General features: G+C 45.5%; 1 protein-coding gene across 10 annotated transcripts in view; it reads right to left on the bottom strand.

The window, feature by feature from the left end:
• The window catches only part of PRPF40B (pre-mRNA processing factor 40B), a 241,553-nt gene that overhangs the window by 74,002 nt on the left and 153,360 nt on the right, over positions 1 to 14,191 (bottom strand). For all 10 annotated transcript variants that reach the window (XR_014960471.1, XR_014960473.1, XR_014960472.1 and 7 more), the window contains 2 exons: positions 6,000 to 6,164; positions 4,619 to 4,727 (listed from right to left, as the gene is read on the bottom strand). Coding sequence is in view for 7 of the 10 variants with exons in the window: in XM_085600361.1 (XP_085456487.1) it covers positions 4,619 to 4,727; positions 6,000 to 6,164 (274 nt within the window). In the remaining 3 variants the exon portion in view is untranslated. The remainder of the gene's footprint in view (positions 1 to 4,618; positions 4,728 to 5,999; positions 6,165 to 14,191) is intronic.

The following is a 14,191-nucleotide window of genomic DNA, read 5'->3' as shown; positions in this document are numbered from 1 at the left end:
TCGCGTGCTATTACAACGCAGTCATTACAACGACTGTGCTGTTAGTACGTGATACCTTTACATCGCAAGTCTTTACAACGACTTCCACTGGGGGGGCATTGGACTTATGAATAGTATTATTTACTATTCCTACTCCAGTTTGCGCAACAGTAGGGAAGGTGTTGCGATTCATTTCCAATACCTCAGCGCCCCCTAGTGGAATTAGTTGTAAAGACTTGCGATGTAAATGCATTGCGTACTAACAACGCGGTCGTTGTGTAAGGACCGCATTGTAAAGGTATTGCGGTGTAAAGACCATGTTGTAAAGGTTGTTTCCCGTCAGAGTCTGGTGTCTGTTCGTTGAAGTGGTCGTAGAGGGACTTGATTTTCAGATGGAAGTAGGAGCTGAGCTTGTTGCAGAGGTCCTGGGAAGGGATGATGTCCGTAGCCTCGCTCTGGGGTTTTGTGAACTCTTCGATGATGCTGAAGAGTTCCTTCGAGTTGCTGGTGTTGGCGGTGATCTTGTTCTGGGTGAAGGTCCGTTTGGTTGATCTGAACCATACACACCCACCACAGTCTAGAGAGTGTTATCTATCCGAAAATGAGATTTGGCTCACTACAACGGGTGTATAAAGTGATTTATTAAAGACCCAGTAAAATACAATGAGTTGACGGGCCACTAGTATGTGGCGATGGGAAGGATGTGAGAGGCGAAGGTGAGAGAGTAGTGAGGCACGAGAACAGAGGCACCTGGCGTGAAGTGATCTTTAAATGTGGGGGGGAGGCATAATTCATGAGGAGTGAGGATGTTGCTAGGGAACAGCAGTTCCAATCACCAAGGGTTTCCTTCATTGTGTGCTTCAGACAAGAGAAGGTTCACGGCCAACACTGCTACTTTGTGGTTACAAGGGTAAATCCACTGGAGGGATTGAAGAGAGAAGATGACTGTATTCCTTATTGACAGTAAAGGAATGCTATGTGCATCTAGTATGTCCATTTTGCTGCCTCAGCCAGCACAGTGCACCACCTAAGCTTTCACCGCTTCCTTTGAGCAACACTGGATGAGATTTTCATGTCCAGGCATGGGTAGGTCATCCAGTCCTGTTTTTTTTTTTATTTACTTTGCATTTTGAGGCACAGCAAGAGAGAAAAGGAGAAAATCAGGAAGAAAAGTAAGGCAGGGTTTGCCCCTTAAATATCAAAATCACAATATTGTTGGGACGCAATATTGGGGACAGAATATTGAAAATAAAATACCGACAATTAAGTAAGTCTAGATTTCCTATACCTAACTCAACATATATGTTCCTATGCAGGACATAGATCTTCAAGGTACATAGATGTGAAGTGAGGAATAGTAACTTTATACTGCCCTGTATGGACTTACATTAGGATAATTTGTCCCTTAATATTCTGTTGCTGATATTCTTGTACCACAATATTCTTGGTGTCGATATTCAGTAGTTTAATCAAAGATTTGTGTAAGCAAGAATGAAAAAGAATCTGCAAGAGTTAGCTGGAGAGAGAAAGCATTGGGTGGTGGGAGAAAGAAGCATGAAGTGGTATCAAGTTTAGGCTCCCTTGGTGTTTAAATGTCTTGGAGTTCGGCTGTGCGTGCTCCTAGGAAGGCTATGGTACCCTGCCCTTATTTATTTATTTTTACCAAAACAGCTGCTGCTCTATCCGAAATTGGATGTCGAGCACATACATAGAGCCTAACCTGATGAAAACAGAATTCCTTCTGTTTGGCAACTGCTTCAAATGACCTCAGAGTGGATCATGGCTAATTTAAGCCTACACGACGTAACCCCTCATCTGAATGATAGTGCTCAATCTATTTAATTCCACCCTTGATGCAGGCCTGATATTCAAAGAACACATCACCAGGAAAACCAACAAGGCTAGGTTCCACTATCCCTCAACAAACAAGTGAATCCATTCCTTTTGGGAGCTGGTTGTAGAACCATTGTGCAAACGCTGGTCCTCTTTCGGCTGGAGGCAATGCATTACTAAAAGGCACCCACTCCGGCAACCCAGAAAAACATCCTGCATGCCACAGCGTACGGCATTAAAGGTTTGCAGAAATCTGACCACATCATTTGAGTGCTGAAAGACCTACTACGGCTACTCTTCCAGGCCCGTATCATCATCATCATCAACAAAAGGAATCACCTTCAAGGCCTGAATAAAAAACACCTGGACAAGAAGCTAAACTCTTCCTGTAGACCCACCAGAAGATATGACATCTCCAGGATAGAGAGGAAGGTGTGCAAGAAGAAAAAACAGAACCCAGATTTTTTCCATCAATGCACACAGGGTGTGGAACAAGATCTCCATGCTCATAAGAACAGTTCCTACACTCCTGCGATTCAGAAAAGAACTGATGAAACATTTCTTTATGGAGCATTACGCCAACACATCAGAACTTACCTGTTCGCTGCCCCCATAAACAACTGTATCGGACCACGGTCTCTCACCCCTATTTAGTGCTTCATTGCTTCCTAGTTCAGTTCATGTTATACAAATAACTGTACATAAATAAACATGGCTCACCACTATGCAATCTCTTCACCCCTTCAACTCACACTGGAAGGCTACTTTCTGTGACTTTGCTGGATGCCGAAAACCTGCTTTTCATCAAACTAACTTTGTTCTCAACACTGCAAGCTAGAACTTCGAAGCAGCTGGAGAGCTGCACAACTGCTAAAGTCCAAATAAAATTGAAAAACAAATCTCATGCATGCAAAAACATCCCGTAGATTTACCTCACCCAAGCATGGCTGCAACCATTGGTACATCCAGAGAGACAGCCTCTTTTAACACGCGCTGAGGTCACACCAGTACCACATGATTGAGGTAGCAGCTTTGATAATGACAACAGGGCATCATATGATGGATTCCATTTAGGCAGACATTTTGCAAAGCAAGTGTTCGCACCATGTCATGCCACTGGTCAGAAATACAGTAGTTCACCCCTCGGCCGTCACCTACCCAGCCAGACTTCGGACATTGCTTTCCTCGTCTCCCCGTTGTGTTTCTTTTCCCTCCCCTGCCTCCTCTCTCCGTGACTCTCTGTCTGCCTCCCCTTTTCCAGCCTGACTTTTCTGTGTCCCCTGAAGTATTTTCCCCCTTCCGGTTTCTTTCTAATACTATGCTATGCTTTTGTTACTCATGTTACTACGTTATACTGTTTCCCTTTCTATGTTATGCGACGCTCCAGCAACTGATGTAACTATGTAACAATATTCTGAATCCAATGTCCTACCTCATGTAAAGCGCTCTGATACCTCTGGGTCTAGCCAGCGCTATATAAAACTTTTTAAATAAAATAAAAATAAAATTTAAAATAAATAAGTCTAGTAGTGGCAGAATGCAGAGACAGAGTCTCGAAGGTGTTTGTAATGGAAAATGACACTCGGCATGTGGCATAGTCCAAGACCTGACCCAGACAAAAAGGGGCATCAAACATGTTTGGGGCTGCCAAACTAGACCAGCAAATCTCCTCTGAATCTGCCTCCATTTTTAATCGGCTACATTGTCTGCTTGAAGCCAGGAACCCTTTCATGTGGATCTCTGACAGTAAGTAGGTGTTTAAGCCAATTAAATATGATCTTGGCATTAAGAATACTGGCCCTCAACAGTTTGCCTTTTTGACTCAGCTCTACACTATTGCTCGAAATCTAGACAAAACACTGTAGTCATTGTGGTTTGCAGCTAGATTCCAAATACAGGCAGAGACAGCTATATGCAAATGGATGTGGTTTTATTTTACTGAGAAACAACATCTCTTTGTTAGTAACAATTGCATCACTTCGAAATTAAAGAGAGCTCCATTGAAATGAATGAAGTGCAGTGGGTCTGTGGAAAGCAACACTTAACTTTTGTCTCAAATAGACAGACCTAAAATATCTGTAACTCAGCATGCATTTAATTATGTACTGACTGTGACATTAAGAATTGTAACCATAGGGGTTAAACCTGTACCCTTTATGACTTAACCCTGAAACACTACCCCTTGTCCTTATATCCCAAACTTTTAACTTTATATCACAAATTCTTAAACCATGCATCCTTAACCCCAACCCCATAGCCTTAACCTCGTCCACCCTAAATGTTATACTCTTACCTTTAACCATTAACCCCTTAACCACTACTCACATACCCTAAGCCCTTAACCTTTAATCCATAACCCTTGACCCTTAACCATTAACACCTTAACCCTTTAGTGCCACATGCCCTCTGTGTTGCGTTCCATTTCCCCATAGTTCCTTTATCTAGGCCCTCCATCCCATCCCCATAAGCACTGTTGTTTTCAAGGTCCTCCTTCCTCCTCTTCAGTCCCTTCAATCATTACTCTTCATCTCTCCACTCTCCTTGGCCCTTCTATCCCACTTACTATGACCTTATAGCCCTGTTTCCATGCCATCTGTCTTTCCACGATCTTCTTTGGCCCCATGCACCTTCTTCAGCGCCTAATATCATCCATGTCAACACCACCTCTTTTCGCCCTTCCTACACCTCATTATCGACTTTCTTCCATTTCCAGAGTCTTAGCTCTCTTGTCCTTCCCCATCTTTTCCTTTTCCATTCACTGCCATCAACAGTTTTCCCTGCAGATGGCAGACTGAAGCTCTCTTACCTTCTCTTTCTTGGCCAGGAAAAAGAGGACATCATCATAAATTTCCTTGCGATCTCGTTCCGGTACCACAGCCCATACTTCGAAGACTCCAAACATTTGCTCCGCTTTTCTTTCGAACGAGAGATGGATTTTAGAAGAGCATGACTCGATCTGAGAAACTCAAACCAGCACCTACCAACTCTGGAAGGTGTGAGCAGCACAGAAAGGGCTGAAGGTACTCAGAAACACACAGGGAGGTGAAACCACAGACAGTAAGGAAGGAGCACAATAATGGAAGGAGCAGACACAGATGGGGAGATTAGAGGTTGAGTTTCAAGAGCACAGAAAGGATAGGAGGTAAGAAGAGACACAGAGGGACAGACCCCAGACAAAGAGATCAGAAGACAAAAAGAGTACAAGATGCGCACAGGCCTGGAAGGCGAACACAGACATAGAAGGCAAACAGGCACAGAGGAGGCGATCACAACATGATAAGAGGCGAGCACAAGCAGAGAGGGTGGGAGCACACAAAAGCCTAGAGGTGGAGAGCAGAAAAAGGGTAGAATTTGAACATAGGTGCACAAGTAGTAGAAACAGGAGTAGAAGCATATGAGGGATCACAGAAAAAAGAAAGGGAGTACACGCACAGATGACGAGGAGAGCACAGAATGAGGAGGATTGGCACAAAGGGGGAGAGCAAAATGTATGTGATCCTGTAACATTAGAGAATGATAGTGGCTGCATATCTGTATCAGTGGTAGTGACACTTCACCTGTAAGAGATGGTGGGTCTGCAGGTTCCTGCCCTGGCAGTAGGTAGTACTGCCCTTTTTGGTGTAGCAGGTGATCAGTGAGGTCACCATGTAGTTGTGGCAGTGATAGTTGGAATGCCCCTGTTGTAGGTGGTTAGTCAAGTAATTCTTCAGCATGTGCCTATATTAGGCAATTGTCTGCAGTGTCTGCATTGGTAGTGGGTGACAATAACCCTTTCTTACAGTGATAGGAAGGTCAGGTGACCCTGATGTCTTTCAGGTGACTATGCACCTGCAGCGTGGCAAGAAATAGGTGAAGTAGGTAATCTGTGAAGGCACCCTGGACATGCAGAGGATCAGGGCATTGGTAAGGCAACTTAGTACCTGCAGAAGAAAATCTGTCAGTTTCCTCTGTGCTTGCGTTATAGTATGATCTATGAGGTGACATTTTTCCTGTGCCCGGTGATCGTGACCCTGTCCCAGTAGTAGAAGACTGGTCACTGACCCCCCCGTACTTGCAGCAGGTGGTGGGACAAGTGACACTGCGTCTGTAGTGTAGCGGGGATTAGTCAGGTGAACCTGTACCTGCAGCAGGAGGAGGGAAATATGACCCTATACCTGATGGGGGTGATAAGTCATGTAAATCTGTACCTGTAGCGGGTGGTTGATGTCATCTTCTCGTGTTGTTCCAGGAAGCGCTGAAGATGCTCTTTGCCTTCCTTGGCCTTCAGGCGAGTTTCCTCCTTCTCTTCCTTCTCACGCTGGGCCTTATACGCGTTGAAGGCCTGCTTCTTCTCGCTCAGCTTGGGAAGGGCGCTAAACAAGTTGAAATAGTTTACTATTACACCCACACATGCGCATAACAGGATAGAGGCTAACATCACTGCGCTACCCACGGTGCACACAAACTTTCTAAACTAGGCAGATACCATTACACACTATTTGCACTTTGCTGGGTGTGTTACACACACTTCACTAACCCAGTATGTGTCACGCTGTTTCTGCACTATGACTGATGTGTTACACGCACTCTCCCTCCCATGTGTTATACATACTGCACCACAACATTCCACACACTTTGTACCATCTAGGGACACTCTTGGGTCCCGCAGCGCATCACACACTGCACTAAACAGGGTGCATTACACACTCCTTGCAATACCCAGAGTGCATTATGCTCTTACATATGTAGTAAATGTAACCAAGATGCATTGTAAACGCACACTTTCACACTGTACTAAAGTGTGTTGCCCATTCTTGACTTCCCTAGTACATGACACACACCTGCACACACCCACATTATGAACTACCCAGGAGTAGAGTAGCCCTTAGAGAAATGTTAGAGGAAGTGGCTTGCTGTAGGTGAGATAAATATCTTGGGATTAACCTTGTCTCCCTCCTGAACTGTAGTGATCAACCTCTAACATTTCCCCTGTCGCCAGTGTATCCTCTTCTGATTAGACGATTCAAACTATGCCTATGTGCTTCCCATATTTTACTTCAAGCGCAACTATCTGACAGGGACATTACCTATCATTTGGGCAGCAGATGTAGTGGCACTGTGGCCTAGGGGTGCGAGATGCCCACAGCACCCAGCCAGAATGCACGGGGCCATGATCCCTGTTGGAATTAGGGCCCTCTCAACTTCAATACTTCTACTAAAAAGGATGCTATTGAAAAGTATGACTCCCATTCATGAGACTCATTGCCCACAGAAGTCCAGCAATGGTGTGTGGTGTCCGATAGACTGTATGCAAAGAATTTGCAAAAGTGAGCCAAGACACCATCATCTTGAACCACTGAGCATTGGTACTAAGAAACAAAGCATTCTGCTGGGAGAGTTTGACTTTCCTCACCCTGGAGTGAAGAGCATAGTGTGAGAAACCAGAGTACCTGAAGCTGTGTTCGCTTTGTGATGTCCTGAGTGTTGTGCGGGTTTGCTACAGAACCAGTGCGTGGGTAAGACCCTTGGACGCTACACAGCCAGAGTGAGAACCCTCATTAGGACCAAGAGAAAATGATCTCAGGAAGACCAGTGGTGTTTCCTGGGAAGATGTTTGCTGAGAACTACTGTTTGTTAAAAAAGTCTTAACGGCAGAACCCTATAAGTCCACAAGACAGTAACGAGTGAAAAAAAGCTCTCAAAACCCGCTTGGGGACATTTTCTCACCAGAGGGCAACTTTTCTGTCAAGACTCAAATATGTGAAGAACCTCACCCATGCACCTCTCCTCCCCCTCCCCCACAGCACAGAAAACTAAAATAAAATAAAAGGGCCTGACATGCCCCCAGCAGGTAGGGTCATCTTTATATTTTCTGTTTGAGGCCACCAGGGTCTTCATATTAAATGCTGCATAAAAAAGCCCTCTCTTGGTATACCCCTAACAGGAACCTCAGATGTCTGGGAACCTACAAAGTGACCCCTTTTAGATTCAAGAAAACTCAATAGGGTGGCAGCAGCTTCCTCGCAAGAGCCACTAGACTTTGGAATACCCTGCCACTCCACATTAGATCCACACCATCTCTACAGGTTTTCAGAAAACGTATTAAAACCTGGCTTCTCAACAGTTAACTGTTCCCCCTGCTTTTATACTTTACTCTACTCACTTATCAGCGCCAAGTCACCTTCAGATATACGCTGCGCTACATAAAACTTTAAATCGAATAAAGACTGATGATGATGATGAAAACTTGTTAACATAACAAAACATGTTTTTTGCAGACACTGGCAACTTTATGTACTTCACGTTACTGAAGGACATAAAAGACATGCACTATGAAAGGGTGTTTTACGCATTAAGCATTAGCTTACTTTGTCATGCAGGCTCTGTACTCCGAGCACTCCGAGCACTTGCGCTCATGTGTGTTGAACACTTTGTCTAAGCTGCTGAATCTGTGAAGCAGGAGTACTGAAGACATGTAGAGCTGGGTCACTTCACACTCCTAGCAATCACCAGCACATTCTCTGTGATAACAAAAGGTACTGCACAAAAGTGTGTTTATTTTCACATCTAACTGAGGCCAAGGCAAAGCTCTGTCTTCTAAACTGAGATGGCAGGGTAACGCCTCACGAGGAACACTCTGGTCCTATACACTCCTTCATAACAGAAGAGAACATTACACACTCACTGATTAATAGAGGTTCATACCCGTTGGGAACAAGCAGGAATGTGACATGCGTCAGAACTTTGGAAGATGGTTGCTTACTAGGGTGTACAAATTGGTATTTCACGCTATTTCCAAACAAGATCCTTGCCAGGCTTCACCGATATAAACTTGCGGCCAAATAGCACAGGGTGCGCTATTTGTGCGTGGATAAATAGCACATGTGCAATTAGCATGTGAACAAAAGCAGTACAACTTAAAATCACCATTTTTGAAGATACTTCTAACTACAGATTCTTTATCTTTCGAATATCCCCAGAAGCCAGACTGGTTCTAGGGAATTCCCGCACACTGATAGGTTGTGGCATGTGGATCCGTTGTGACTCCGTAGCACACAGAAGTGAGAGAGCAGAGTAGCATAAAAGTGCCTTCTCTAAGTGCTGAGGTCAGTTCCTTTGTTCCACGACCTTCAACGTGGATCAGGAGTTCCACTCCTGACTTTGTCATTCAAATTTCCTTATACAATGTGCTAGGGAATATGTCTCCTCTGAAGACAACAGGATTCAAGCTGAGCCAAGACTGCAGGAAGCAGATATCGGTCACGGACCCACACTGTGTGTGACTCTGGTGCTTGTGCGATAAATATGCAAGCATGCACCCAAAGGCGATCTGAGAGGGGGAGCCAAATGTCTACATTCCAAAGCATAAGAAGAAGTTGCGGTCAAAGCTTAAGGCTGCCCCAACTCAAGGGGCGTCTTGTGATTTCTTTCAAGATTCTGGGTAGCACAAAGTCCTGTTCACACTCAATCTTCCAGTAAGTCAAAATCGAAAATGCACCATATGTGCAAGAAAGCTAAACAGGACACAACCCCACGCCCAGATGATAGGCATGAGGACATCAATCGAAAGATCATAAACTGGAAGTAACCTGAATCTAGTCCAGATTCTCAGCTGTTCCAGGCATACCCTGAAATTTCTGGGCTGTTGACCCCGCTGAAAACAGCAGCTTTCTAGGAGGCCATTTTGCATCTGTTTGAAATGCTTGCAGCTCCCTTTGTCACACCTTTGGACACAATAAGCTGCAGGGGTGCCTAATTGGCCTTCAGCCATCAGGCCCGCCCAGTGTCACATTTCCCATGTGGACTAGTTCCTGAGCTCGTTCCGGCACCATTTCAGACTTCCACCACGGCTATTGGGTCAATGCCAATTTTTGTCCATGCCAGCATAAATGCCGACTCCACTAGTGCCAGCCCTAGTTCCAAATCCAGCACCGGTCTCCAAAGCCAAACCGTTGTTAGACTGCAGCAGGGCTATGTCATGGTACAAGATTACAAAAGTGCAACAAGTTTTTATGCAACCAGATTAAAATCTTCAGCCTCTGCCTCGATGCCAGTATTGTCAGAGGCTACAGTCCTATTTTGGATCCAACTCTGATGCAGTTAATAATCCACATTTGTAAAGCGCGAACAATCACCCGTAAGGGCCTCTAGGCGCTGGGGGTCATCAGGAAGATTAAGCAAGCTATTGCCCAGCATCACAAGGTGCTGGGCTAATCAATCGCCGGCTATCGAACCGTGACCCCCAGATTCCGGAGTCAGTCGCCCTGGCCGCGGTGCCACACCTCTTCCCTAGTCCAGTTCAGAGTATACACAATGTTCCCCACAACACTGATGATGAGGAGGCAGACAACTGGATTTACAGAATGCCAGTGAGATAGAAACAACTCCAGAGACTGAGCCAGATTTGCCACCTGGGTCAGCAACAGAAGAAAGTGCTTATTTTACAGTAGCAGTGAGAAAGGCAGACATGCTAGATGTACAATTGTCAACATTTGAAGCTAAGACAAATGTATTAACTGAGATCCTTCAACCTGGTTCAACCTCGCCTGCAATAAGGCTCTCACATACACTCTCCTGGCCATTTGGACTAAGCTGTTCTTGGCCCCTCTGGTCAGTCGGCCTGTGATCAGATGGCACAGGCCAGCCTCAGGTGTTCCCAATTTTTTGACAAAGCATCCTACATCTAAAAGTTTGGTCGTACAGACATTAACAAGTAAAGTAAATCATATGCCTTTCAGATCAACTCTCTGGATAGAGTTAAAAAGAATTGATGCTTTGGAAAAGCGAATGTTCTTTTTTGTTAATGTAGCCTTCTGGGCAGGAACACCCGTGTTTTATGGCACATGGCCAGTCAGAACAAGAGTGTTGCTAGCTCAAGCGATACATGATGGCCAGGGCATGGGGAAGTATGTCTTGTGTGCTGGCTTGGACACCACAAACTTTACTGGCATAGCTATTAGCACAAGCTTTGTGCTGAGGCGGCATGCCTGAAAAAGTTCATCTGGGTTTTCAGGATATGTCTAAGCATCCTCGATGGAGATACCCTTTGAGGGCTCCAGATTGTTTGGCGAGAAGGCTGATTAGACGCTTGAAGAACTGAAGGAAAGTCAAGCCACAGCATCATCCTTGGGGCTTTTGTCTCCCGCCTAGCAGTTCTACAAACAGTTCTGGAAATTTAGGGACTATTCCAGGGAGCTGACAATGCTAGCCCTCGCAACCTGTGCAGTAACAGTTTCAATCCTTTCAAGACCGATTTTGTGCTAGTGATTGCGGCCTTTCACACCAGAAAGGACAGCTTTACTCTACCTTTTTCTGCCCTTCGGCAGCGCTACAAAGCCCTCGCAGGCCCACACCCAGCCATTAGAAGGCAGGATACAGCAGTTCATCCATGGTTGGAAATCCATCACATCGGACAGATAGGTCTTGCAATTCCCCTACTCCATGCCTTTTGTTTCCCCTCTGCTACATTTCCCTCCCACATCAGAGCAACTTTCAGCAGAGCACTGCGCAATCCTGCTGCAGGGAGTCGGCCTCCTGCTTGCCATGGGAGACATGGAGTTGGTGCTGAATCCAGAGAGAGGAGAGTGATGCTATTTGTGCTATTTGCTGGACCTCCACCCTTTGTATAAAATTAAAGGCAGGGAGTAGTTAATCTGCAAGACCCATCTGCCCGATGTCCCTGGATATGCATGATGTATATTTCCCTATAGCTGTCCTGCAGTCCCACAGACTTTAACTGATTCACAGTGGGGTCAGAACACCTACAATTTGCTAAGCTTACCTTGGCCGCTTGGGTGTTCACAACAGTGAAGGCAGTGGTTGCTGCTTCCCGTCGGAGCTACATTTGCTCCCATACCTTGACGATAGGCTGTTAAAGACTGTCTCACTGCAGACAGTTGTATGTACCTATAGCCAAACGTCTGACATATTTGCAGTTTTCCATTAGCAAGCCAAATTCCCACCTGAGCCCTAAGCAGGGGTTATCCTGGACACACGGGCATGAAGGTTTCTTTTCACTATTGCAATGAGGTAGGCCTCTGAGGATATGAGCCTTATGTTTCTACCCAGTCTTGAGTCTCGGTGGAGATGGTTTTGATGCTTCTTTACTCCTAGCCTCATACATCTTTGAACACTCTCCACATACCAAACGGCAAATGACCTATACGTGCCCTGGCATGGAAGCTCAGGTTTCAGTTTGCCTAACATCAGGACTACCTCAGACTCCATCCATATATCTCAGGAGATGGCTCAGGGTCTTCTGTGGTGGCAGACAAGCCACGATTGGACCTTGAACTGTGGAAGGCCACTCTCCCTGCCCCATCCAGACCTCATGGTTGTGACAGGCGCATCCCTGCTAGGTTGTGGGGGGCACCTGAGAGAGGTTGGGATTAGAGGCCTCTGGTCTGCGGCAAAGAACCACCTCCACATCAATCTTTTGGAACTTCGGAGATAGGTCAGGCCTTGGATCCATCAAGGGGAGGCTGGTGCAGGATCTTAAGGGCAACATGGATGCCATGTGGTACTGAAACAAGCAGGACTGTGTGCAATCCTGGATACTCTGCCAGGAGGCTCTACGATTCTGGATGTGGCTGGATCAGCAGGATATCTCTTTTTGGTAGTCAACAATCTAATAGAATAACGTTTTTTCATGCAGATCAGAACAGCTTTATGCTGAACCGCAGCACCTTTTGTTGCTTTTGCCATCTTCAAGTACCCTTTCCAGAGTGACTGAGTTGACTGAAGCTCCGGCTTGTCTTTGACAACATTTTTGATATAGAACACTGGCTTTTAGTTTTCCATATTTTACAAAGAATTAATTTCGATCTCGAGTTCCTGAAATATATTAAGACCCTATATAATGATCCCTGGGCACAGGTATGGGTCACTGAGGTGCGGTCTTTCCCCTTGCCCTATGGGAAGAGGCACAAGGCAAGACTGCACCACTGTTTGGCGCCATCCTGATTTCCCTGCTCGGCTGGCACTGAGTCAATCCAGTGAACACTTTACATTTAAAAAATGCTGTGATTTTAAGATTACCCCCATCCTGTCCCAAATCAAGAAGAATTAGCAGTCTGGGAGAAGCTGCCCCTATCAGAAATGGGTAGAGGAGAGCTTTTCAAGAGGTCTGCTCTTCTGTGATTCCTTTAAATGCTTAAAAACTGTGAGTCTATTTTCAGACATCAGTTCCTTCTAGGGAGAAGTCTTATTCACCATATGCACACAGGTGTCACATCGTAGCAATCTGTGGGTTCCTGACATCTGCCTTTACTACTGGGCATCACAGCTCGTGGTCATTAATGAGTGGATCATTGAGGAGCACCAGGATCTAGCACATAAGTTCGAGATTAATCTTGTTCAGGCCTGGGACCTAGAGACAATGCTCTATGGCCAACCATCCCTATAGGGGTGCCCAACCGTTTGCTGGCACTGTGCCTTGAAGCACATTCAGTGGTTTAAAATAATCACTGGCGAACCCCACCTTTTTGGAAGGGTACCTGGCTCTCACATGACTAGGGCCTGGAGGTATTCAGGCAATGGTATTTGATTGACATCTTGAAAGTTGGGGATGTGCAGGCAGGTTTGCCACATTAAAATATATGAGCAATTAACCGAAGGAAAAAAAGTATATCCTGCACAAGAAGAGCCTTGCAGGTGAACTCCTTGCTCACCCTGAGCACCTTGAGGTCTACGTGGCAGCAGGATGTGGGTGTCCACAAGGATGGTCAGTGGTCCGAGGCCAAGATGGCCGCATGATGCCTCTCCATCTCTGTCAAACTGAGGCTTAAACAATTCTAATATTTTCACAGAACATACTATAACCCTACTAAACTTTGGAATATGGGGAGAAGGCAGGGCCATCAATGCTCCCGTTGCCAGCAAGATAGAGCAGAAGTCTTTCACATTGTGTCGGCTTGCACGGCGATCACACGATACTGGTCGAGGGTATATAAAACATTAAATGGCACCATAGATACTAGTTTGAAACCTGATCGTAAACATGCACTTCTGGGTATCAAATAGAGGGGTGCCAACTTCCCCAGGACTAGGAAAGTGCTTGCAATTGGTTTATTAGTGGCAAAGGTAGACATGCCAGGCATTGGATTGCTGCATAGGCTCTCACGGGTAGAGAATGGCTGAGGGTGTGGATGTTTAAATAAATATCACGAAATATGGAATGTAGCGCTTGATCAATGTCTCTGAATTATTTAAAGGTATATAGGTGGGGTGGGGACAAAATATCTTGAGATTATGGTCTTGTAGTGCTTAATGCTTACCAGTGAGGCTTACACTGTGGAAGCAGGAACTCTGAATGCCAGAGCAGATTTTGGTTGACGGATTAAGAGTGGCATCTCCATCCTAAAGTAGCAAGAGCATTTTTGATCAGTTAGGCATGCCCTGG

Source organism: Triturus cristatus, chromosome 4_2, assembly GCF_964204655.1.
Source record: "Triturus cristatus chromosome 4_2, aTriCri1.1, whole genome shotgun sequence".
Classification (NCBI taxonomy): domain Eukaryota; kingdom Metazoa; phylum Chordata; class Amphibia; order Caudata; family Salamandridae; genus Triturus; species Triturus cristatus.
This window is presented reverse-complemented; position numbering and strand designations above follow the sequence as displayed.